Source organism: Lontra canadensis, unplaced genomic scaffold, assembly GCF_010015895.1.
Source record: "Lontra canadensis isolate GAN:19392208 unplaced genomic scaffold, GSC_riverotter_1.0 scaffold140, whole genome shotgun sequence".
Taxonomy (NCBI): Eukaryota; Metazoa; Chordata; class Mammalia; order Carnivora; family Mustelidae; genus Lontra; species Lontra canadensis.
This window is the reverse complement of record NW_022631134.1, coordinates 2,872,658-2,898,002: the sequence shown is the minus strand read 5'-3', so window position 1 is coordinate 2,898,002 and position 25,345 is coordinate 2,872,658. Positions and strand designations below refer to the sequence as shown.

The window sequence follows — 25,345 nt, the reverse complement described above, 5'->3', positions numbered from 1 at the left end:
AAATTGTTATGGGTAGCAAATATTTATTTGGATTTGGACCCATTTTTCCTCTTTCTTATTATAATTCCTTCTTTTAAAAAAAGAATTTTATTTATTTGACACAGCCAGAGAGAACAAGCAGGGGGAACAGCAGAGGAAGGGGAAGCAGGCTCCTCACTGAGCAGACAGCCTGATGCAGTACTTGATCCCAGGACTCTGGGATCATGACCTGAGCCAAAGACAGATGCTTAATGGACTGAGCCACTTCGGCACCCCTTCTTATGTCTCATTTCTTCCACCTGTGATTACTTTCCTTCAACCTCATATACCTTTCTTTTAGTTATTTGTAGCAAACTCTTTCAGTTTTTACTTACATGAAATGTCTTTTCCCCTCCTTTATATAAGGTATTTTCACATAGAAAATGGAAGATGTCATCACAGACTTCTAACATCCATTATTGCTATCTGGTAGTCATCTATCATTCTAATTGTTATCCCTTTGAAGGGTAATCTCTCTTTTCTCTGACTGCTTTTAGTATCTTTCCTTTCCTTTGGTATTTTTCAGTTTCACCACAAAATGTCTGAGAGAAGATTTCTTTTTATTGTTCCTGCTTGGGGCTCCTGACTCTGTGGATTGTTATCATGCATCATTTCTGGAAATGTATCACCCATTTTCAAATATTCTCTCTCTTATATCCTCTCATTCCATTTTTTACAGAAAACCCTGATTATGTGTATAGCTAAAGCTTCTTATTTTGACCTCCATATCTCTTAACCTCTCTTTCATATTTTTCACGTCTTTGTCTGTTTATGGTACATTTTTGCATCATGCTTTCAGGCATATTTATTTCAGATAATTAATTTTCTTTTCATCTTTATCTCCTGTGTTTTAAACAAGTGAGGGTCAGGGGTACCTGGCTGGCTCAGTGGGTTAAAGCCTCTGCCTTTGACTCAGGTCATGATCCCAGGGTCTTAGGATCCAGCCCTGCATCGGGCTCTCTGCCCAGTGGGGAGCCTGCTTCCTCTTCTCTCTCTGCATGACTCACCACCTACTTGTGATCTCTCTCTGTCAAATAAATAAATAAATAAATATCTTAAAAAAAAAAAAACAAACAGAAAACGAGTGAGGGTCAGCCTGTATTATGACTCTCAATGAAGATTATTTTTCTCTTCTGTAAGAGAAAATGTTTGAGAAAATCTAGTTTACTCGCAGCCACCTGGAGGGTATTATTTCTGGTTTGCCTTTTCCGTGAAATTTAGCCTGTGACTCTTGTTTTATGAGGAGAGTTTTCTGTTAGAATTCCCACCTTGGGTAGGCCCAGAAATTTGCCTCCTGTGTCCTTCCCCTGCAAGACCATAGAAACAGAAACTCAAGTTTATTGGGGTTTGTCAAATTTACTAAAAATAAAATCCAGTTTCAGGACTCTATTTACCTCTCTGGGTCCCTAGTATATTTTGCTTTATTGCTATGTCAATGATACACTCTAAAGATTTTTTAAAAAGATTTTCTCCTGATTTTTTAGTTGTTTTATCATGTTTTCTGGGTTCAATCAAGTTTTCTCTTTCCCCTTAAATCATAATTTCCTATGCCTCCTTGCTGATTAAATGAGTCTTAGCACTTTAGGAAAAAGACAGATGGAGTCTGAAACCAAGAAGTCATTACTTAGGCCCCCGAAGATGTTCTTATATTTAGACTTACATTTAGATGTTCTTATATTTAGCAGTAAAGCTACAATTTAGATAGCTGAGTTTCATTGAGTGAGAAAAGAGTTCTTCAAAATACCAGAGGCTGAGGGTTGGGCACCCTGACCAGTAGCTAGGTGAATTATGTGTCTGAGACTTGGGTTTGTAACACTAGTGAAAACCAACATGGAGCCAAGGGTGGAAAAATGGCACTGAGAGACCAATAGACCCAGAATAAGCCAAGAAAAAAAAAAAAAAAAACACCCAAAAACTGTGAATTGCACTAATTGTAGATTTTTCTCCAGAGGTTCAGGGAAAACAGAGTCTGAAACAGAGAGAGCAGGCAGCATAATTATACCTTAACTGGTGGTGGTCAGATGCCAGCAGGTTGCCCAGTGGCCAAAGAGCACAAGAGGCACATACTTAGAGGCCTTGGAGGATCAAGGCCAAGTACTCATAGATAGACCATGGACCCCTATACCAAGGGTATACAGTTTGTTGAATTTTCATCTACCAGAAACCACACTGGGAAGCAGAAGGGAGGAAGGATATCCCTTAAAACAAACAACAGTTCTGGTAAGAAATTTGAAACTTCAATTTGACTGAGTATGTATACAAAAGGATATAGCTTAAAAAAACAAATTAAAAAATGCTGTATTAAATTGGAAGAAACTGGAACACCTCTTATTGGAATATCAAGTTTTCACCACCAAATGGAGTGAGAGGTGGACAGGGATGCTTCATAAGGAAGTTTTCTTTCTTATATAGGAAAAGAGAAAAAATTATAATTATTGCAAATTTCATTGCAGATATTGTGCTTAGATTTTCAAATCTCAGTATATAAATAAAGCAATTTGGTTAATTAATTAAATGATGTATGGTAATTATATTAGGAAACCTAAGTTAACCTGGTTCCTTTAAAATTTATCATTAAAAAGGTACATTTTTGCTAATGACCTGAGATTTGACAACTAAATGGTCTTAGGAAAAGAAATGGACTACTCCAAAGTTCTATTGCCATTCAAACAGAATAATAGCTTTTGGGTGGAGGGATAAGACTGTACCCCAACAAAACTCTGGTCCTCACTTTTAAACCAAGGGAAAGGACTAAGGCACTAAATTAGCTAAAGTGAGACAAATAGACCATGTATTTCAAAATGACTCAGCCTGAGTACAGTTACTTCTTGCCATGTTTGAGGAAGAGAAGAAAATACTTACCAAGCAGGGAACTCAGATAGTTCTTACTCAGATACAATCTGTTTCATTTAAAGTCTGGATCCATTCTATCTGAAGGAACCATATTTTCTTCCAGTCTCGTTTCTACAGAATTGATTTTTTTAAGCAAAAAGATGATATTATCAGTATATAATGAAATGAAATTAAAGTTTTACTTGAAAGGACTTTCCAGGTAAATAAGCAGCAGTTAGGAAATGTGACCTTCATGTTGTGGGGATTCAGAACATTTTCGTCACTATAAGCATATGTATTAAATTTATTACAGATTTAATCTTCCAACCTTATGACTTAGCTAACTATTATTTATAATTCTCTGCATCCTTGCCAACATCTGTTGTTTCCTGTGTTGTTGATCTTAGCCATTCTGACAGGTGTGAGGTGGTATCTTCTTTTAGTTTTGATTTGCATATCCCTGATGATTAGTGGTGATGAACATCTCTTCATGTCTCTGTAGGCCATCTGTATGTTTTCTTTGGAGAAATGTCTGTTTATGTCTTCTGTTCACTTTCTAACTGGATTATTTGTTTTTTGGGGGGGTATTTTCTGGGTGTTTTAGAAGTTCTTTTTATATTTTGAATACTAACCCTTTATTAGGTATGTTTGCAAATATCTTCTCCTATTCCATGGGTTGCCTTTCAGTTTTGTTGATTGTTTCCTTTGCTGTGCAAAAGCTGTTTTGATGCAATCCTAATAATTTATTTTTGCTTTGTTTCTCTTACCTTAGGAAACATATCTAGAAAAAAGTTGCTACAGCTGATGTCAGAGAAGTTACTGCCTGTTCTCTCCTAGGGGTTCTATGGTTTCAGGTCTCACATTTAGGTCTTTAATCCATTTTGAATTTATTTTTGTCTTTGGTGTAAGAAAGAGGTCCAGTTTCATTGTCTTGCATGGTGCTGTCCAGTTTTTCCAACACCATTTGCTGGAGAGACTTTTTCCCTTTGGATGATTTTTCCTGCTTTGTTGAAGATTAATTGACTATATAGTTGTGGGTTTATTTCTGGGTTTTCTATTGTATTCCATTGATCTGTGTGTCTATTTTTGTGTCAGTACCATACCATTTTGATCACTATAGCTTTGTAATATAACCTGAAGTCCAGAATTGTGATACCTCAAGCTTTGCTTTTCTTTTTCAAGATTACCTTAGGTATTTGGGATCTTTTGGGGTTCTGTACAAATTTTAGGGACATTTGTTCTAGTTCTGTGAAAAATGCTGTTTGTATTTTGATAGGGAATACATTAAATGTGTAGATTGCTTCATGTAGTATAGAAATTTTAACAATGTTTGTTTTACCAATCTATGAGCATGGAATGGCTTTCCATTTCTTTGTGTCATCTTCAATTTCTTTCATCAGTGTTCTATAGTTTTCAGAGTACAGGTCTTTTACCCTCTTTGGTTAGGTTTATTCCTAGGTATCTTATTATTCTGGTGCAATTTTAATTGGGATTGTTTTCTTAATTTCTTTTTCTCCTGCTTTATTATTAGTGTACAGAAATGCAACAGATTTCTGTTAATGAATTTTGTATCCTGTGACTTTACTGAATTTGTTTATCAATTCTAGCAGATTTTTAAAAAGATTTTATGTATTTATTTATTTGAGAGAGAGAGTAGCAGAGAATACAAGCAGGGGAGAAGCAGACTTGGGGTTTGACGTGGGGCTTAATCCCAGAACCCTGGGATCATGACCTGAGCTGAAGGCAGATGCTTAACCAACTAAGCCACACAGGCATCCCATTTCTAGCAGGTTTTTTGGTGCAGTATTTTGGGTTTTCTATGTAGAGTATTATGTCATCCACAAACAGTGGAAGTTTTGCTTCTTCTGTATCAATTTGGGTGACTTTTATTTCTTTTTCTTGTCTAATTGCTATGGCTAGGACTTCCAGTTAATGTGACAGCAGTTTTTTTAATGAGAAGGCTATTCTACCCCATCTCTCCCAAGCTCTAGTTTCATGATCATTTATGTCTAAAACTCGTGCCAATGTTGATTTGCTCAGAAATGCTTAATATCTTTGTTGTAAAAGAGCTACAGGTAAGTTATAAACTTACTTCTTAAGTTATGCAAATCCATTCTTTTGCCATCCCTTACATTAAGTGAAATCTTGAATAATTGGAAATCCCAAATGAAACTATATAATGAGTTTGTCATAATATATTTCTTTCCAGTAATTCTAGTAAGGGAGAGTGGTCTGATGTTTCTCCATTCATAATAATAGATACATGTCTCTATAAACACTTTATGGTCTGCCCTTTGCAACTTAAATTCCATACAGGTAAATGGTCCTCAGTGAAGGCCAGGAATATGGAAAAACTATTAATTCAAATTTTGCTTGTTTAGAAGTGTGATAAGTTAGCTTCATTGTATGCCATTGTTATGAACATGTTTACTAAACAAAATATTATATTAAATATAAAGAAAAAAACACTAAACTGGCAAGGACTCTACTCATTAAATTTTTAAACATTTATGTATACTGCTTTCTCCTAATTAAATGCAATTAATGTTATTTACTCACTCATTTCACAAATTAGGACATTATAATTGGATGCATCTCAGAATAATTTCCACAACCTTCAGACTTTGTTTATAACTTATCTAAAGTGACTTTTTGTACTATATGATTGATTTTTCAATATAATTGCAAGATTCAAAAAACTTTTTGAGAAAATAAAGTAGTAAATTTTGCATATTATACTAGCTTTTAAAAAATGGTCTCCTTTTCCATAAACAAATGGCCATGCATCTTGGTCTGTATTAGTCTAACAGGCCAGCATGTCTCCCCAACCCACCTGTAACTTCATCTTTGTCATGTCAGTTAGACACTGTTAGGACAGTAGAACCACCCCTGTAGTGGTAGTCTGAGCTTTCTGCCAGCATATTCTGACTTTTTCTTCCTCTGGGTATTGGTACCCATATCCCCTTTAGGAAACTTCTTCCATAGTTCATGTGGATTGTGGTGTCTTTGCCTGGGCTCCTCAGAAGACAGGACCTGAGGGAAATGGCTTATGTGCTACTCCCTTATTAGGATGTGCAGTCTCAGGGATAAGAAGGAAAGGAAGGGGAGCCAATATAAGAATCAAGCTATCCTCCAAGAAGCCATTTAAACAGTGATCTTCTGGAGGAGAAAAAGGAAAGAATTTATCTGTCAACTTCCATCTCTTTTAGGTCAAAGGTTTGCCCAAGTTTACACAACAAGAATGATGGGTCAAAAATTCAAATTCAGGAAGTCTGGCTCTACAGACTTAGAGCCTCTTCACGGGATGCTCTTCTGAATGTTAGTCAGTGATAAGAGTGAAGAAGAAAATAGAAGCAAAGACAGGGTGTAGGGGATGTTGTAAGGAGCAGGTGAGGAAGGACAGGATTTGCAATTTTTGATTGACCTGGGAAGGCTTCATTGAGGTGATACTTGAGTAAAGATCTGTAGAACAAGCAGCTCTTTAGGGCAAGAGCATGCCAAGAATTGCAAAAAAAAACCTGAAATGGTGTCTTTGAGGAACAATGAGGTAATTATGGCAGCAGCAGTATGAGTGAGGGGGAGAGCAGTGGGAGATAAGATGAGAGAAAAGTTTGGGTACAGAGTCTGCAGAACCTTGTACGCCATTTTAAAACATTTAGCTCTTACTAAGATGGGAAGCCACTGGAGGCTTTGGAGTCAGAAGTGATGTGCTCTGACTTAAACAATAGTAAGGTCATTGTGATAATGGAGTAGAAAGGGTCTGAGGTGGAAGTAGGAATAAGTAGTTAGAAGGGTTTTGCAATTTATAGGTGAGAGAAAATAATGGACCAGGGTGGTGGAGGTGATGAAGAGCAAATGGGTTGTAGATATATTTTCAAAGTAGAAGCAGGTTTTGCTGATTGATTATGACAAAAACAAACAAACAAACAAACAAATAGAAAAAGCCTTATATTGGGAAATCTAAATAGACATTTTAACTCATGAGACAAAGAAGAAATCTTGATGAACATCTAAAAAGGAAATACTGTATTTACAATCAAAGCAAAATGTGTGAGATACAGCTAAAGCATACTTGAAGGAAATGTATGACCTTAAAATACTTAAATTACAAAAGAAAAGAGGCTAAAAATTAATGTGTTAAGCTTCCAATTTGAAAGGTTAGGAAAATAATAGCAAAATAAACTCAAAGAATTAAAAAGAAGGAAATAGGAATTATAAGAACAGAAATTGATACAATATTTGATACATACAAAACAGAGTCAACAAAGTAAAAAACTCGTTTTGAAAACATTAATAAAATGGATATATCTGGCTACACTGATTAAGAAAGAAATGGTAAATGTAAAATAATACTAAAAATAAAGGAAAGATAAAAATACAGATACTGAGGAATTAAGAAGATAATAAGGATTAGTAACTTTGTGCTAATAAATATTATAATTTAGATAAATAGAATGGTCAAGTTCACACACTTAAGTAACTTAGGATGGAATCAAGAAGATTCATTATGGAATGACTCTTCCATAATGAATCCCATAATTGTAGAAGAAAGAGAGTCAATAGTTAAAATCTCCCCACAAAGATAACACCAATATCAAATAGTTTTATTGGCAAATTCTACCAAATGTATAAGTAGCAAGTATTTCAGAATACAAAAAATAGCAACAGTTTCTAACTCATTTCTTGAGGCTGGGCTAAACTTAATACTAAACCTTGACAAGGTACATATAAGAAATAGCATGTTAATTTCATTTATGAACATACATGTAAAATCCTAAAGAAAATAGTAACAAATTGAATTCAGCAATCTATAAAAAAAAGATAATATGTTGTGACCAATTTGGATTGGTCCATGAATGCATATTAGTTTAACATCTCAAAAAAATCAATTAATGTAATTAACACATAGCCAGTGAAAAGGATAAATAATCATATGAGCACATCTCAATAAATGCAGAAAATAGAGCCTTACGTGATTCAGTGGACATTCAAGAAAAAAATCTTAACAAAATAAGATTGATAGGAAGCTCTGCAGAACATTTATATCCCACACAGACTGTTAGAAAACTAAGCAAGCTGATTTATAAATGTATATGAAATATCAAAGGGCTAATAAGAGCCATTTTCCAAAGAAGAATAACAAGGTGGGGTAGTTGCCCTATGAGATATCAAACTTTATTAGATATAAATGTATTATAATCAAGGCAGCATGGTACTGTGCAGGGTAGGGAAACCAGCAATTGAAGAGAGTAGAGTACGTAGAAACCGATGCACACTTATATGGAATTGTGGTATTTTATAGCGTGGTCGTTGCAGTGGGGGATTAACTGCTGCCAGGACAATTGTTTTGCAGATAGAAAAAAATGAAACAATTGAGACCTTGGCTTAACAACATCATCTCTGATCATCTATTCCCTCATTTACACTTCTTCCACAAATATTTATTTTTGTGACTGGCCATACCATCCACCCAGGTGCTTAAACTACAAACCTGGGAATAATCAATCCTTCCCTCTCTTTATCCCCCAGATATCATGTTCTGTTAATCCTTAAGTTTTGTATTTTGCCCTGTCCTTTTACGCTTCCTTGACTGCCCTAACCCCTATGGAGGCTTCAGCTCCACTACATGGCATTTCTTTTTTTTTTCCTTTTTTAATTTTTAATTTTTTATTAACATATAATGTATTATTAGCCCCCAGGGTACAGGTCTGTGAATCGCCAGGTTTACACACTTCACAGCACTCACCATAGCACATACCTTCACCAATGTCCATAACTCCACCACCCTCTCCCTACCTCCCTCCCTCCCCCAGCAACCCTCAGTTTGTTTTTTGAGATTAAGAGTCTCTTATGGTTTGTCTCCCTCCCAATCCCATCTTGTTTCATTTATTCTTTTCCTACCCCCAACCCCCCATGTTGGATCTCAACTTCCTCATATCAGGGAGATCATATGATAGTTGTCTTTCTCTGATTGACTTATTTAGCTAAGCATAATACCCCCTAGTTCCAGCCACGTCGTCGCAAATGGCAAGATTTCATTTCTTTTGATGGCTGCATAGTATTCCATTGTATATATATACCACATCTTCTCTATCCATTCATCTGTTGTGGACATCTAGGTTCTTTCCATAGTTTGGCTATTGTGAACATTACTGCTATAAACATTTGGGTGCACATGCCCCTTCAGATCACTACATTTGTATCTTAAGGGTAAATACCCAGTAGTGCAATTGCTGGGTCGTAGGGTAGCTCTATTTTCAACTTTTTGAGGAACCTCCATGCTGTTTTACAGAGTGGTTGCACCAGCTTGCATTCCCACCAACAGTGTAGGAGGGTTCTTCTTTCTCCACAACCTCGCCAGCATCTGTCATTTCCTAACTTGTTAATTTTAGCCATTCTGACTGGTATGAGGTGGTATCATATTGTGGTTTTGATTTGTATTTCCTGATGCCGAGTGATGTGGAGCTCTTTTTCATGTTTCTGTTGGCCATCTGGATGTCTTCTTTGCAGAAATGTCTGTTCATGTCCTCTGCCCATTTCTTGATTGGATTATTTGTTCTTCGGGTGTTGAGTTTGCTAAGCTCTTTATAGATTTTGGGTACTAGCCCTTTATCTGATATGTCGTTTGCAAACATCTTCTCCCATTCTGTCGGTTGTCTTTTGGTTTTGTTAACTGTTTCCTTTGCTGTGCAAAAAGCTTTTGATCTTGATGAAGTCCCAATAGTTCATTTTTGCCCTTGCTTCCCTTGCCTTTGGCGATGTTCCTAGGAAGAAGTTGCTTCACATGAGGTAGAAGAGGTTGCTGCCTGTGTTCTCCTCAAGGATTTTGATGGATTCCTTTCTCACATTGAGGTCCTTCATCCATTTTGAGTCTAATTTCATTATACTGCATTTCTAAGTTAGGTTCTCCTCCCCTGTCGTCACGTCATACCCAGTACTCTGTTGCTATTGTATTTATACTATTGTAATTGCCAGTTTATTTCTCAGTAAATTTCTGAAGATCTGCTGCAAATTCCTTGTGGAAGAGTATTCTGTCTAGTTCAGTTTTATTTCCAGTGTCTACCACTGTGCGTGGAATATAGTAAACCATCAATTGATATTTAGAAAATGCATAAATAAATAAATGAAAGAAAGATACACAGTGAGTGAGTTCTGCAACTAAAACATAGGAGATTGGTTTAAGTTCTTTTGTCATCTCATTTTGGTTTTTGGAGAGTTCCTCAAATGTATTCTTCTTTGCCAAATATATCTAGTTTAAGATAATACTGCATCAGGCTATGATAAAACCACTGTTCATAATTCTCCACACTGATTAAAGATACTTCACACACAAGCAAAAATATCCCAAGCTAATTCAGTTTTATCTTTTTAGAATGTTGATTCTCTGAGAGGAACTAAGTCTTCTATATTGTGACACAACACAGGTTTTACACACATTTAAAAAATTACTAATCTTAAAATTGTTCCTTTTTAATTAAATGAGACATCAATTAGAATTGTCTGGAACATCTTAGATAATCCCCAATACATTTTTTGATGCATGAATGAAAAATTAAAGGTGTAAGTTCTGTGTTTAATTTTTTTTATATCTAGAAATGACTGTTCTTACTTATCATCACATTCTTGTCATTTCTTTCTGAAGGAGTTTGATTGGCCAATAGAAGGACTGCTTATTCCAAACAGTCCTCCCATGAAGAAATCTATCTGTAAGACCCCAGAGCTGAGTGTCCCTGTGAGGCTCAGAGTTCTACGGAATGGAGACAAGAATAAAAACAGAGCCTTTGTTATAATTGGTCCAGACATCTCACCTGGACGGAAAATACAGTAAGAACATTTTGCTCATACTTCTCATTTCTAATTTCTACAAATTTTTGTCGTCTTTATGGATGTGTTTCTGGGAGAATTCTGTGTTTATTTTTAAAAAGGGATCCCAAGGTGCCTGGGTGGCTCCATTGGTTAAGCGACTCTTAATTTTGGTTGAAGTTATGATCTCAGAGATGTAGGGTCCTAGGATCAAGCACTGCCTCAGTCTCCATGCTCAGTGGGGAATCTGCTTGAGATTCTCTCTCTTCCTCTCCCTTTGCCCCTCCCTCTACTCACTCTATCTCTTAAATAAATAAATCTTTAAAATAAATAAATATACAAATTAATTAATTTTAAAAAGGGCTCCCATGTTGATATTTGGAGATAAAAATACAAACTGAGATTTAATTAAAACTTGTCAGGAACTTAATTTTAACTCTTCTGGTTGAAGCTAAGCACAGGAGAAAATAATGAGTTAGAAATGGGTAATTCAGATATAAAAAAAGTTCTGGGATCAATGTCTATTTTGAATTAGCATTTTTGCTTAAGTTTTATTAATGTGTTTCAAAATAACTGAATTCATAAATTGCTTCTTGCATATTGTGTAATTCCTTATGTAAATTATTATTGTACATTATTATTTACATTCAGATCTTTGGGATATTTAACAAGTGCATATAGTTCTCAAAATATAACTTCATATAATTTATATCTCTGCCTTGGAATAACATTTTAAAAGCTTATCATTTTAGAAAAACATCAATCTGCATTTTAGCTTATGTTATAAGATTGGAATAAAATCCTCCCATGTAGCCAGTATATCTCCAACATTGGAGAAAAATCACTTGCTGTATTTTCATTACAATTTATGACAGAAGAAATCACAGACCAGTGCAAAGCTGTAATGTAAGGAATGAGTTAAATACATTGTTTCTCATATTATTAGCAGTGATGTTACCTCCTGACCTTTCTTTTGAGATATTTAGAATATTTGAGGCTGCTGATAATCGTTTAATATTACTTTCTTCACATTGATTAGATATACTTCATACATCGCTGAACAATGAGTAACATTCAGATTGGCTGTCCACTGAACTGCCTGTAAAGATGATAAAGTAAAATATTAATCTTCAAAGTAAAGTCAAGCCTGAAATTGAAATCTTTGACGCATACATTTCATAATTAGCTCATTCTGCTGGATGTAAAATGTGAGGGTAATGCCCTTAAAGTAGCATATATGACTTTTTAACATCCAAAGTTAATAAATGATTTTTGTCCCTTCCTCCATTTATTTTTTCACGCTATATCTTTCACTGGGGCTCAAAATTATATACAGATTTTATCGTTTCCCATTAATGTCTTAAAATGCATAGTTCAATCAGGTAATCCAAACATAATTTGAGAGATTTGTTAATTTGGACAACAGTTCCAGCAGAAAGTATGTGAAACCCTCTGATCGTGGAATGGTTTGCCCTAATTAATCAAGTATTCACTTTGTTCACTACATGAATTAATTACCACCCCCCCCAAATTAAAGTACACTGGCATATACTTGACATTAAACTCTTCTAAATATACATTAATTTTTCTCGGTCATTTCAGAAAATTTTCTACAGAATCAATAGCATTGTTTGCCCCAGAGCTGTATGTAAATACTGGTTAACAGAAGGTTCAAATGGGAAGAGTTTTGGCTAACATTACAGGGCAGCTGCATTTCCCAGTTCCAGAGGACACTTTTCACATTATGTTCTATACAAACAGCATCCCAGAGTTGTGCAAAGTAGAAGTCCTGCTGTGCTACTTTTCATATATCCAAGCTAAATATTTTCTCTTTCAGAAGAAATAAATGCTAATGACAGGAAGGGGTACATTACTTGTATTAACTTGAAACTTGTTTGTAAGAAGAAAGATAGCTGGGCTATTTTGTGTCTTTACAAGCAAAATCAAGCTAGAATGATGAAGTACAGATCCATTTTAACCAAATCTTACCCTGGTCGCATGCTGTCCTTTAGTTACATAATGATTCATTCTAGACAGTTTTAAGGGAAATTTGTTGTTGCTGGTTCCTCTATCTACAAAGCCAAAGGGAGATCAGATATCATTTGTTGTGATTTAGCCGATCATTACTCTTGGTGAGTAACAAGATCTTGCCAGTTAGTCTTGAACAGCGGCTGTCAAATTCAAATAAATTAAAACCATTGTGATTTCCAGGTGAATTTCATCTCTCAGACTAGCAAGTTAAACAAGGAGAATTTTATAAGTGACATTTTAAGGAACTGTAAGAGGAAAGGCTCAATTATGTAGCTATGTGATAAAGTTTATATTTTTACATAATTTTAATGAGTAAGTTATTACTAAGTTATGATCCCTGGACTCTCTTAAGCACCTAACTATAGCTTTTAAGGCCCTTTGTGAGCTGTTCCTGCTTATTTTTCTAGTTCTATCTCTTTTCAACACTCTCTCCAATTCCCACTCCTAAACCCCTGCCACTCATCAATACCTTCCATCTGCCTTAAAATAATAGAGGTGTTCTGAGAATGAGTTTGTACTTCATTTCTTGATGTTGACACTTCCTGCTCACCCCTGAATCAGCTGTAGCTTCTATGTTCCCCATTGCTCTGATCATGTGGGTTTTTCACCAGCATAACTCCTACCACTCTGTGTTGTGATTATCTGTTTATTTTTCTGCCCATGAGACAGAACAGCAGTGATGTGTTATTCATCCCTATATGTGCTTTCTGCTATGGTCTGGTCATGGAAACAGACAAAATGTGTGTCCTCGTTAATCAAGCACTAAGCCATTTTTATTTACCACAGGATATAGGGCCCACAATAGGCCCTAAATTAGTGCTTATTGAATTTATTTATTTATTCACTTATCTATTTATTTATTTATGATTAACTACGCTGGATTACCATTTTTTGTGAGTGAATAACTATATTTGACCACTTTTTTTTCATTCAATGAAATACAGAGATTCTAAAAATATACCAGATAATTTTCTAACTTGAAAATTTGAGCAGATACATATTCCAATTAAGCATTTTTTTCTATGACCATTATTTTTTTTTATTTTTTTATTAACATACAATGTATTATTAGCCCCAGGGGTACAGGTCTGTGAATCATCAGGCTTACACACTTCACAGCACTCACCATAGCACATACCTTCCCCAATGTCCATAACCCAACCACCCTGTCCCTACCCCTTCCCCCCCGCAACCCTGTTTGTTTTGTTTTTTTATTTTTTTTAATTTTTTTTCCTCAGTTTGTTTTGTGAGGTTGAGTCGCTTATTCGTATGACTATTATTTTTTTAAAGATTTTATTTATTTATTTGACAGAGAGAGACAACAAGAGAGGGAACACAAGCAGGGGGAGTCGGAGAGGGAGAAGCAGGCTTCCCGCTGAGCAAGGAGCCCGATGTGGGGCTCAATCCCAGGACTCTGGGATCATGACCGGAGCCCAAGGCAGATGCTGAATGACTAGCCACCCAAGCACCCCTCTATGACCATTATTAATCACTTTACTGTTTAAAAATTTTTAGGTTTGGATTAATAACCTAAATAATATGTGAATAAACATATGAATATGAACAATATATAAAAAAACACAGGCAAAATGAGTGTAATCTCTGCAATTTCTTTAAAACTGATAAATCCACACCTCAGAATGTTCAGCATTTTTCAAAGAGGATTAAAATACTGAAAACTCATTTTCTTATATAAATTGTTCATAGTATAAATGTTTATAAACATAATAATTTAATTGCAATAGTTTTTGAAGTCCTTTTTTAAATGTTTATTTTTTAAAATATTTTATTAATTCATTCATTTTTAGAGAGAGAGAAGAGAATGGGCAGAGGGAAAAGGAGAGAGAGAATCCCAAGCAGACTCTGTGCTGAGTGTGGAGACCTACCAGGGTTCTCAGGACCCTGACGTCACCACCTCAGCCAAAATCAAGAGTCAGACAGTTAACAGACTGAGCCACCCAGACACCCCTGAAATCCTTTTTTTTTTTTTTTTAAAGGAGACATTTTATTTTAGGACAAATAATAATAAGTTAAAACCTCGTGATTCTTCCGCGTATGTAAAGATAAAAGTTAATTGATAATATATACTGACATATCAGTCAAATCTTGGACCATTTGTTTCAGAAATGTTGACGTTAGAAGGGAAAAAAACGTGAAAAACCACATTACTAAGTATTTTGAAACAGAAACAACCCAGACTGAATTTCACCAACTTTTGGAGAGGTAAATACTTAGTATCTTAAATGCAAAGATATTTTCCATTCTAGTGCCTGAATAATTATGTATAACACACAATACAAAATACATATGTATCTGCATAAGAAAAATGTTGTTAATACAATGATTTTGGAGTTTTTAATCTGTGAAATATATAAGCTGTGTGAATTTATGATACCAGTGCTAATTAATAAATTTTTGCCCCAAATGTCAAGAGCTGGCAATTTCCCCTAGCTTCTGAAATACCAACTCTATAAATATAAATGATTCCCATTAAAAAAAATCACAGCTGTATAGCACTTTTCTTTGGTTTACATTTGTTTGAATTGAAATCAGTACTTATCTACTTTAAACCAATTTTTAAATGTCATCAACCTATATCATATTTGTGAAATATGTTGTAATTTTCTTTTGATCAATATTTTCCTACCAAAACAAGAATTATTCCCATAGAATTTGATAACTGTTTAAAGGTAGACCACCAGGTATAAATGTTTTGGCAAAATATGTCTTATTGAATACAGGGGGGCAATCTTACATAGTATAAGGAAATTATGCTAATTTTAATTTAATAATTCAGACAGTTTTGATGATCTTTTTTTGGTGGTGGTTCTTCCACCTCCAAGCCAAAAGAAGATGTAGTACAATAAGCACTATTTTTCAACAATAAATATGAAACTTTTAGTTGATATTTTAAGTTTCAGGCAGCATGGTATTGGAAATATCATTGTATTAACGGTCAAGGGGATTGATTTTTAACCCCAGGTTTGCCATTAACTTACTGGAAAACTTCAGCAAAGTGCTCCCCTTCTCTGAGTTCCATTTTCCTCTTTGTGAAACAGGATTGGATGAAGAGTTAAGAAGAAAGCACAAAAGAATTTGATTCTTTTCAATATCTGTTTTTGCATCAACGGGTATCAGATATTCTACTGGAGATTGAAAGGGAGGGGGTCAAGACATCCCTTGCTCTTAGGAAACTCCTAAATTGTTGGGAAGACAGTGTGCTTAGTGAAACTGTCAGAAAGCCTCAGAAGGCAGTATTTAATTGTACAGAAGTGAAAATAATCAAGGGATCATTTTATAGATGACCAGGAAGGAGGAGGAACCTGGTGAGGGGCAGCTGTTAGGGAAGTCCACACAGAGAAGAGAGAAAACGAGAGAGACCTAAAAAGACAAAGATACAATGCAAGAAGATAAAGAAAAGAGGAAAGCATGTATCCATAGCTTTGGTACATTTTACAACAATATTGAAGTAACTGGAAGGCTGTACTGGGGCTCCTGAGATGGGTCTTCTCGCTAATGATTGGGAGAAGGAAGTCCCCACTCTTACGAAACCGTAGCGATCCGCAGACCTGGGAGACAGACTTGTTCCCTTCCACCCCTGCCCTTTTCTCCCAGGGAATCCTGGGTTGTATTGAAATACAGCACCCAAGGTACCAGCTCCACTTGCCACTCCACCTCCACTCTCATCCTGACAGAGCACAGAGATAAGACTGGACTTTTCTGGACTCCCTATAAATCGGAGTGGTTGCCAGTCCTAACTCCTCGTGTGCAAGTCAGAGGACCTTATTCATAGGACCTTTGCCTCCATGTGGTGGAGAAATCCCGGACTGTTTGCTCAGCACCTCAGCCTCAGTCTCCTTGCTATGTAGATCAACTATCTTGTTATTCTATGATGATGGCCTCTTGGGAGGACCCTCTAGTGCTGTGAAGGACTCAGATTTAGGTTTGAATTTCAGCTCTCCTCCTTATTAGTATGCAGTCTTGGGCAAAGAAATTAACCTCGGCTCGGCTTCCTCATCAGTAAAATGGGCCTCTCAGAAATGATGTGAGAGAGAGTTGGGGTGCCTGGGTGGCTCAGTGGGTTAAAGCCTCTGCCTTCGGCTCAGGTCATGATCCCAGGGTCCTGGGATCGAGCCCCGCATGGGACTCTCTGCTCAGCGGGGAGCCTGCTTCCCTTCCTCTCTCTCTGCCTGCTTCTCTGCCTACTTGTGATCTCTGTCTGTCAAATAAATAAATAAAATCTTTAAAAAAAAGAAAAGAAATGATGTGAGAATTAAGTGAGAGTACCTATGAAATGCTCGTAGTGCTTGATCCATTTTGATAAAGTGTTGCTGACTGGTTATGTTCCAGGCACTTTACAGATATCCACTCATTTAATCTGTAAAATATCACTGTGAGATAAGTGCTACTATGTCTTTTTACTGATGGGGCAAATGAGGCTCAGAGAAGTTAAGGGACTTTTTCAAGTTTACACAACCAGAACAGGAGGTCTAGAATATGAATCCAGGCAATCTGACTCCATATCCACATGCCTCCTCAGGCACTTAACGGCCAGTTCTTTTCTTCTCTCTCCATTTATGTTGACTGGCATGTGATCAAGTTGGAGGAATTAAATAGAGAGGAAAAGGCTTATCCCAATCCTCTCTAACCCACCTCCATGGGCCAATTAAATTCAGCACTATTAAAACCAGGGTTTCAAAAAAGGAAGGGAGATTTACCAACCACCCATTTCTTCTATTCTCCCACTCGTTGTCCTAAAACAGGATATTCCCATAGTCCAAATGTTCTCCAGGAAAATGTGAGTAGGAGCAGATATGATAATGATAACTCTTCTTAGGTCATGCTATAACTGCCTGGACCCACAAATATATCCATTTTGGGAAAGTAGAAAGAATCAGTTTGGGCCTTTGGACAGCAAAGAAAGAGAATCAGGCACATCTTGTAGCTGGGGGCTCAGTCTTCTTATAGTTCCTCTCCATTCCCTCCCTACAAACTCCTGAGGTCCACCAGCTTCCAGAGCTATGACACAAGAGGCAGAGACTTAGGTCTCATTGACTTATTTCCTTCTAAGACCTCTCAGAGAAATGGAGAGCCCAATTATCTGTTCAATTGCTTTATCCCATCTAAGGAAATAAAATTGAGAAACAGTCTTCATATAGTTTAGCCTTCCTGATCAGCATAAAGTCACATCTAATTCACTTACTATAGACAGTATATTCTAAGGTAAAATATATTTACCAAGAATCCTTTATTTTCCTTGTTCCAAAGGCGGGATCATCTCAACAGTCTTCTCAACAGCCCCAACACATTCCCTTACCCATCCCTCCTCTTCCCTTGCAATTTGGCCTCCTTACTGCTCTCCTGAACTGGCTGTGTAACTTACAGCCTCTCCTACTTCAGGGTACCTTCCACCTGTCCTGCAGCTAACTTTCTAAAGAGCAGATCTGATAAAACCACACCTCTACTCTTCTACCTTCCATGACTTCCTGCTGTTTATGGGATAGAGGCCTGTTTCTTAGCCTGGTATCTTAAGTGCTTTCCATGGGTTCCTGTCTTCTTTTCCAGCTTCATCTGACTCCTGCTCTCATCCATACACTGGGATCCAGCCATACAAAACGCCTCTAGATCCTAATCCTTCTTGATCAACTCCTATTCATTTGAAAAGGCCCAACCCAAATGTCACTTCCTTCCATAGGTGTTCCCTGGAGAATCAGTCGTTTTGTTTTTCCTGTGTTCTTACAGCACCTTGGCTGGGTTCCTATGACACCACCCACTCCTGCATATTATACTTCAGTTGTTGACCTGTCTCTCCCCTAACAAGAGAGGGAGCCCCTCAGGGAACAAGAAAACAGTATCATTCATTTTGATATCTACAGGGCAGGCCAAATGCTTTTTTGGAGCCTGGGGTGTGGAAATCATTGTTGACTGCTTCGCCAGGGTAAAAGTTACTGTTTGAAAGGGAGTTAAAAGGCTGTGGAGATCACTTCTAGTGGAGGGAGATGAGAAACTGCTTGGTGATGGATATGACTTTGGGGAGAGAAGAGAACTTTAACAAAAAAAGCCAAAGAAAGTGTTTTAGGTAAAAGGAAGAGCATGAACAAGGCACACAATTAGAAAGTGTGCAGCATATTGAAGAAGGAAAACTCAATCATGATATGCCTACTTATTTGCTGATCACGCTGGCACTGTGCTAAGCACTTTTTAAAATCAACCTTTAATCCTCACTAAAACCCTGGAAGATAAGACATTGAGGCTTAGAGAGGTTAATTTGTCCAAGTCCCACAGCTTGGATTGGGGGGATGAGTCTCCAGAGGGGTCTGATGGGCTCCAGGGCCCACCTCTGGATGGTCTCACCGGTCTGCATCAGGAGTGGGCACTGATGGTCCAGACCCTTGATTTCTCACATTTTCTCTCTTCTCTGCTGGAAGCCTTCTGTCTATACAAGCTCAATTTTTGTGTCTCTTACTACAGGTGCACTGAAATTTTAAATTTACCTTCCGCAGCTCGGAGATTGTTCAATGAAAAAGGAAAAGAAATCTTTGCCTTAAAAGACCTTCAAAGGGATGAACTGGTAAAGATATGAATGTGAAACTGGAAATATGAGCCACACATACAACTAAAAGACAAACGTTTTAACATACAGGACTTCAAACACTAACTGCTTCTCCCCTTATTTTCTCTGAGTTAGCCTTACTCAGCAGCCCTCAGAAAGGCATGCTAACAGCTCACGGTTGAGAGCTACTGTCAGGCATGATTTTCAGGGCTTTCTAAGAATAAACTTATTTAAGGATCAGGATGACCCTGTGGGATGGATGCTGCCATGATCCCCACTTTAGAAATGAGGGTGGAAGCTAGACAAGACCGGATTATTAACCACTTATGATTTCTGTCTCCTACTCTGAAAGGCAGATCCTCTCTTCTTTTTGAGGCTTTCAAAGTGTAGTTGTTTAGTGTTCTTACTAAATGATAATTTCACTCTTCCAGAAAAAAATTATATCTAGTGTTTTGCACAGCCTACCTGGGTGGCTGGAGATGACTGAGAAGAAGGACTTTAGCAGTCAGCCTTTCTCCCATTTATGGAATTTGAGATATCAGCTCGAAAAGAAAACTTGCCTGACCGATGCCTGAAAATTCTTTGAACAGAGAACCAAGCTCACACCATAGTATCAGAACTCAGTTCAGGCCCTGAATGTAAAGACCCCTTGAGCGAGTCTTTTTTTTTTAATTTTTATTTTATTTTTTTTTAATTTTTCAGCATAACAGTATTCATTGTTTTTGCACCACACCCAGTGCTCCATGCAATCCGTGCCCTCTCCAATACCCACCACCTGGTTCCCTCAACCTCCCACCCCGTGCCCCTTCAAAACCCTCAGATTGTTTTTCAGAGTCCATAGTCTCTCATGGTTCACCTCCCCTTCCAATTTCCCTCAACTCCCTTCTCCTCTCTAACTCCCTTTGTCCTCCATGCTATTTGTTATAGTACTGACGACTAATAACAGAAGCAGCATGGCAGAGGGGAAAGTCTGTGTTCTTGGAACCTGGGGAGATCTCTTTTGAATTTTAACACTGTCACTGCCAAGGTTTTAGTTTGTTGGTTTTTAATTTTTTTCTTTGCTTTTCCTGGTGTGTTAACTCACTGCGTTATTTCAGAAAGAACTCAAGATAGATTGCATTTAAACCTAAGATACAGAAGGATAAATTTAATGTAACGATAACTAGATGGGGCCACCAGGGCGAAGGGAGTGTGAGTGAAAGCAAGGAGCCAGGAGTGACCGTTACAAGATTCCATGCATTTGCTCGAAACAAACCTGTCACTGTTCTGGGCAGCCGATGAAGAGATAGAAACATCAACAGTTACACGTGTGTCCAGAGGGAAAAAGGAAGCCTGTTGTTCAAACAGAAGAAATTTTTGAGAAAGTTTTTCCCAAGTCGTCATACAAGGGTGTGTAAAAGCACCATCGTGGGGCCACGGAAGAGCACTGAGTGGCGTTTTTCTTCCTACTGAGTGTTCTCAATACATCCTTCTATTTTTTTCTTACTTCGAAGAAATACGAATTCATTTAAGAAATAAATATAAGCAGCATGAAGAACAGCTATCATCCGTAATCTCAATGTCTAGAAATAGCCACATTAATATATTACAAGTTCATTTATACCAGTGGTTTTGTCCAACTTCTTCTGCAAAAGATCAGTTAATAAATATTTACAGACCATATGATCTCTAATAAAACATCAGCTCCTGCCATTGTGAAGCACAAAAGCAGTGACAGACAGCGTGGAAATGAGTGGGCATAACTGTGTTCTAATAAAACTCTATTTACACAGACAGGCAGCAGGCCAGATCTGGGCCTCAGCCATAGTTTACAGAGCCCTAATATATACCTACCTCCCTTTCCTTCCTCCCTCCTTCCCTCCCTCCCTCCTGTCCTTTCTTTCTTTCCTTCCTTCAAAAAATTATTTCATAAAACTTTAATTTGGAAAAATTTTAGATTCACAGGAAGTTGCAAAGATAGTATGGAGAAATACTTTTTTTTTTTTTTTTTTTGGTAGAAAACCCTTGAGATCCTTCAAAGTTGTTACATTCACCAACAGTTTTGCCTTTTTATCACGATTAGTCCATGGCATCATGGTTTGTTTAACCATTTGCCTATTATAGGACATTTTGTTTGTACTTTTGGCTGGGTTTGGTTATTACTGATAACACTGCTATGAACAGTTTTACATGGGATCAGAGATTCACTCCTTTGCTAGGTATATGCTTCATGTGGAGAACACTGGATCAATCCTGATATGTCCACTGCTCAGCAAAAGAAGCAAATCTTCCTGAGGAACTTAGCATCAGATATTTCTAAAATCCAAACTTTCTGCAGTATACGTAAGATAGAGGGTAAGCATTGGAATTATTTACCATAATATATGTGGCCAAGGTTAATGCTTGATCCTACTTTTTTAAATTAAATTTGTTTAAATAAGTTGTATTTCACTCCTATATCCTGTTGTTTAGCTCTTTAGACAAAATTATATATTTAACAGGATTGCGTATTTTAATTCACACTACACTTTGGATGTGTAAAGAAAATGTAATTTATTTTGTCTTTAACAAATCAGGAATTCTTTGTTTTCTGTTAAGAAAAACAAAATTTCCAGTCAGGTTTAAATTTTGTCTCATCCATTAATTTAAATAGTCCCTTTAGGGAAATCTTTCAGATTCCCCAGTTCCCAGAGTCTCTCTTTAGTTCCTCTCTCAGATGGAAGGGAGTCTCTTGCTTTCTGAGTCTTGGTGACTGATGTCCATGGCTAGGTGACTGTGTTCCATTCTTTTGGCCCAGACAGTGCTTTGGGCGGGTGATGCTTCCTGCCTCACTCAGACTCAGACACTCTACTCTGCTCCCTTTGGCCCCCCTGAAGCCTGGCTATGGCTGAGTGTTCATCTCTGTTCTTACTACAGGACCCCTTCACCCCTCCTTGACAACCACTTCTGGAAAGCTCTCTAGCATGACTCTCAGCAAATCTTGGGTCATGGCTGCATGCCTTAGAAACCAGATCCAGGTTGACAGGGCTGTGCCTCAGGTTGGAGTAGTGAGGGCAACTGGTGAGGTGACTTGTCACAGGGTTCTGAATAATGGACAGTGTCCTCTGTGTTTCCTTGGTGTAGCTTAGATGCCTGAAGTGAAGCCTGTAGAGGGAATCATGACATCCAGCACTGGTTTTCTGCCTTCCTCTAGCTTCTGTCTCCCTCAGGCTCAGAAATGGTGGGTTTTCCCCAGGTCAACCTTGAGGTTAAAGCTTTAATATGCTAAATGGGAGCTCACAGAATTTAGAAGAATCCTAAATTATGATAGTGTCATCCTGATTTACACAGCCTTTGTCTTATGGTAACAGGCTGTGCTTGAGTGTCATAACTATCTTCGTACTTTTGCTTTCCTTTGTAACCTTTCTCATCAGCTTGTGGTCTTCCTTCTTCCCTTAGGCCTGCCCCAGGAAGGACAAAGGTCCTATACATAGAAAATCAAAAGGGAAAAATCATTAATATAATTTAAAACTTTTCTCTATTACCTATATTGAATGTTGTACAGTAAGTTTGGCATGTGTCTTTCAAGGCATTAGGGACTTCAATGAGGAATCTGGGATCCTAGAGAATGATCTAGAGACATATATCTAAATAATATACCCATTTGAATGGTTAGAATTTACAATAACTAACATTTTTTGGAAAGACATATTCTTTAGTACCTTTTTTTTAGGCATTTTTAAAATTGAAGGGTAATTACCTATGTTGCTATATTTGTTTCAGGTATATAACATAGTGATCTGATATGTATATACATTATGAAATGGTCAGTGCCATAAATCTAGTTACCATTTGTCACCATACAGAGTTGTTTTAATATTATTGACTATATTCCCTATGCCATATATTGCATCCCCATGTCTGACAATGTTTATAACTGGAAGATTATACCTCTTACTCTCCTTCATCTATTTCATTCATCCCTCTATCCTTCTGACAATTATCAGCTTGTTCTCCGTATCTATGAGTCTGTTTCACTTTTGTTTTGTTTTATTTGTTTTGTTTTTTAGATGTAAGTGAAATGTATGTGAAATAATACAGTATGTGTCTTTTACTGTCTGACTTATTTTACTTTTCAAAATTACCCTTGAGGTACCGCCATGTTGACACAAATGACAAGATTTCATTTTTTATGACTGCATAATATTCCATTATCTATATACTACTTCTTTAAATCCATTCATTTGTTGATGGACACTTAGATTGTTTCCATGTCTTGGATATTATAAATAACACTGTGATGGACATAGGGGTGCTTATGTCTTTTCAAATTAGTGTTTTCATTTTCTTTGAATGAATACCTAGAAGTGGAATTGCTGGATCATATGGTAGTTCTAGTTTTAATTTTTTGAGGAGCCTCCATATTGTTTTCTGTAGTGGGTACATCAGTTGTATATTATCAATATGTGCTAGGGCTCTTTTTTTTTGTTGTTGTTGTTTGTTTTGTTAATAGACATTCTGACAGGTGTGAGATGATATCTCACTGTGATTTTGATTTGATTTGATTTGCATTTCCCTGATGCTTAGTGATACTGAGCATCCTTTCATGTGTACATTGGCCATCTGTATGTCATCTCTAGAAGAATGTCTGTTCAGGTCCTCTGACCATTTTTTAATCAGATTGTTTTTAGATATTGAATTTTATGAGTTCTTTGTATATTTTAGATGCTAGCCCCAATTTTAATAATTTTGACTGCCAATATCTTGGGGGGAAAGAAACTACAAAAATTAAGTGAAATCCAGTTTATTAAAGAGCAACTATCAGTGTTCTCTTAGACCAAATAGCTGAAAATTGTCTCCATTCTTATTTTAACATGTGTTTTTCAATTCCTAGTGTTCTGCAATCATAACTGATATGTCTTTGCAATCTGTGCATTTCTGCTCAGCTCTTGTTTTAGAAGTCCAAAGTGACATTGTGTCTGGAGCCAAGCTTGCTGTGCATAAACCTGTAGCAATTTTTGGAGAAGAGAAGCAAATGATAGGACCAGAGGAAAAGCAAATGCAAGAAAATGCTTTAACAACAGAAAAAGCTTCCAGTGAAATTCTGTAAGTAATCAGCATGGCCAGAGAAACTACCTGGTTCCTCTCTGAACTTAGCTCATTAGCTCAACAGCACAGAGTCCATGCAGGAAACTCGTGCCACATTTGTGATATGGATGTCAGATGAAGAGCTAGGATTTATTTATTTATTTATTTTTTAATAAAAAAAAAAAGATTATTTATTTATTTATTTATTTGAAAGAGAGAGAGAGAGAGATCACAAGTAGGCAGAGAGGCAGGCAGAGAGAGAGGGGGAAGCAGGTTCCCTGCTGAGCAGAGAGCCCAATGCGGGGCTCGATCCCAGGACCCTGTGACCATGACCTGAGCTGAAGGCAGAGGCTTTAACCCACTGAGCCACCCAGGCACCCTAAGAGCTAGGATTTAATTAGTTTTCTGGCAAAAAGATCGAGCTGGAGCTTCAATGTTCAACCATCACAGTGATCTACTTGCAGTGATTTTATTATTGTACTACTATTTTTAAAAGACTAGAATTTTGGAATTGCAAATTATTTGAGGAATCCATCATGTTTTGTTTCCATTAACATCGACTCCAGGAACAATTAAATTAATATAGGTTCAAGCCAGATGCATGTTAAAATACAGTCGTCATCCTGGGTCACTGAAGTGATTTCCACATTGGTCTCTCTCTTCCTTTTCTCCTCCTTCCAGTTCACCTCAAAGTTCCATCTACAGACAATTATCTTTCTAAAACAGAACCCTTTTTCTACAGTTCTTCAGTGGCTACCTACTGCAGATAGAAAAAACATTTACTCTGTAGTCCCAAATCCTTCTGTCCTGAGTCCAGGCCTGTCACGGACCCTCATTTGCACCCCACACCTACCTCCACTCCACACTTTTTCTTCCTGACATGCAAACTAAGCTCCAGCTCGTCAACGACAAGCGGCCACTGAATATGGCATATTCTGCTTGTGCACCACTGCAGGCCTCTGAGCCCCTTGTTTGTTTCTCTCCGCCTGAAGTGCCCTGACCCACCTTGTACTCATGTGTGGAATGATTCTTCATCGTTGAAATCAATCATGGTAATGATTG

At 37.2% G+C, this 25,345-nt stretch overlaps 1 protein-coding gene across 1 annotated transcript in view; it reads left to right on the top strand.

The window, feature by feature from the left end:
- Positions 1-25,345, top strand: part of DCDC1 (doublecortin domain containing 1) — a 214,437-nt gene that overhangs the window by 142,113 nt on the left and 46,979 nt on the right. The window contains exons 13-17 of the mRNA XM_032843444.1: positions 10,493-10,674; positions 14,809-14,907; positions 19,156-19,255; positions 21,436-21,571; positions 24,142-24,301. Coding sequence (XP_032699335.1) covers positions 10,493-10,674; positions 14,809-14,907; positions 19,156-19,255; positions 21,436-21,571; positions 24,142-24,301 — 677 coding nt within the window. The remainder of the gene's footprint in view (positions 1-10,492; positions 10,675-14,808; positions 14,908-19,155; positions 19,256-21,435; positions 21,572-24,141; positions 24,302-25,345) is intronic.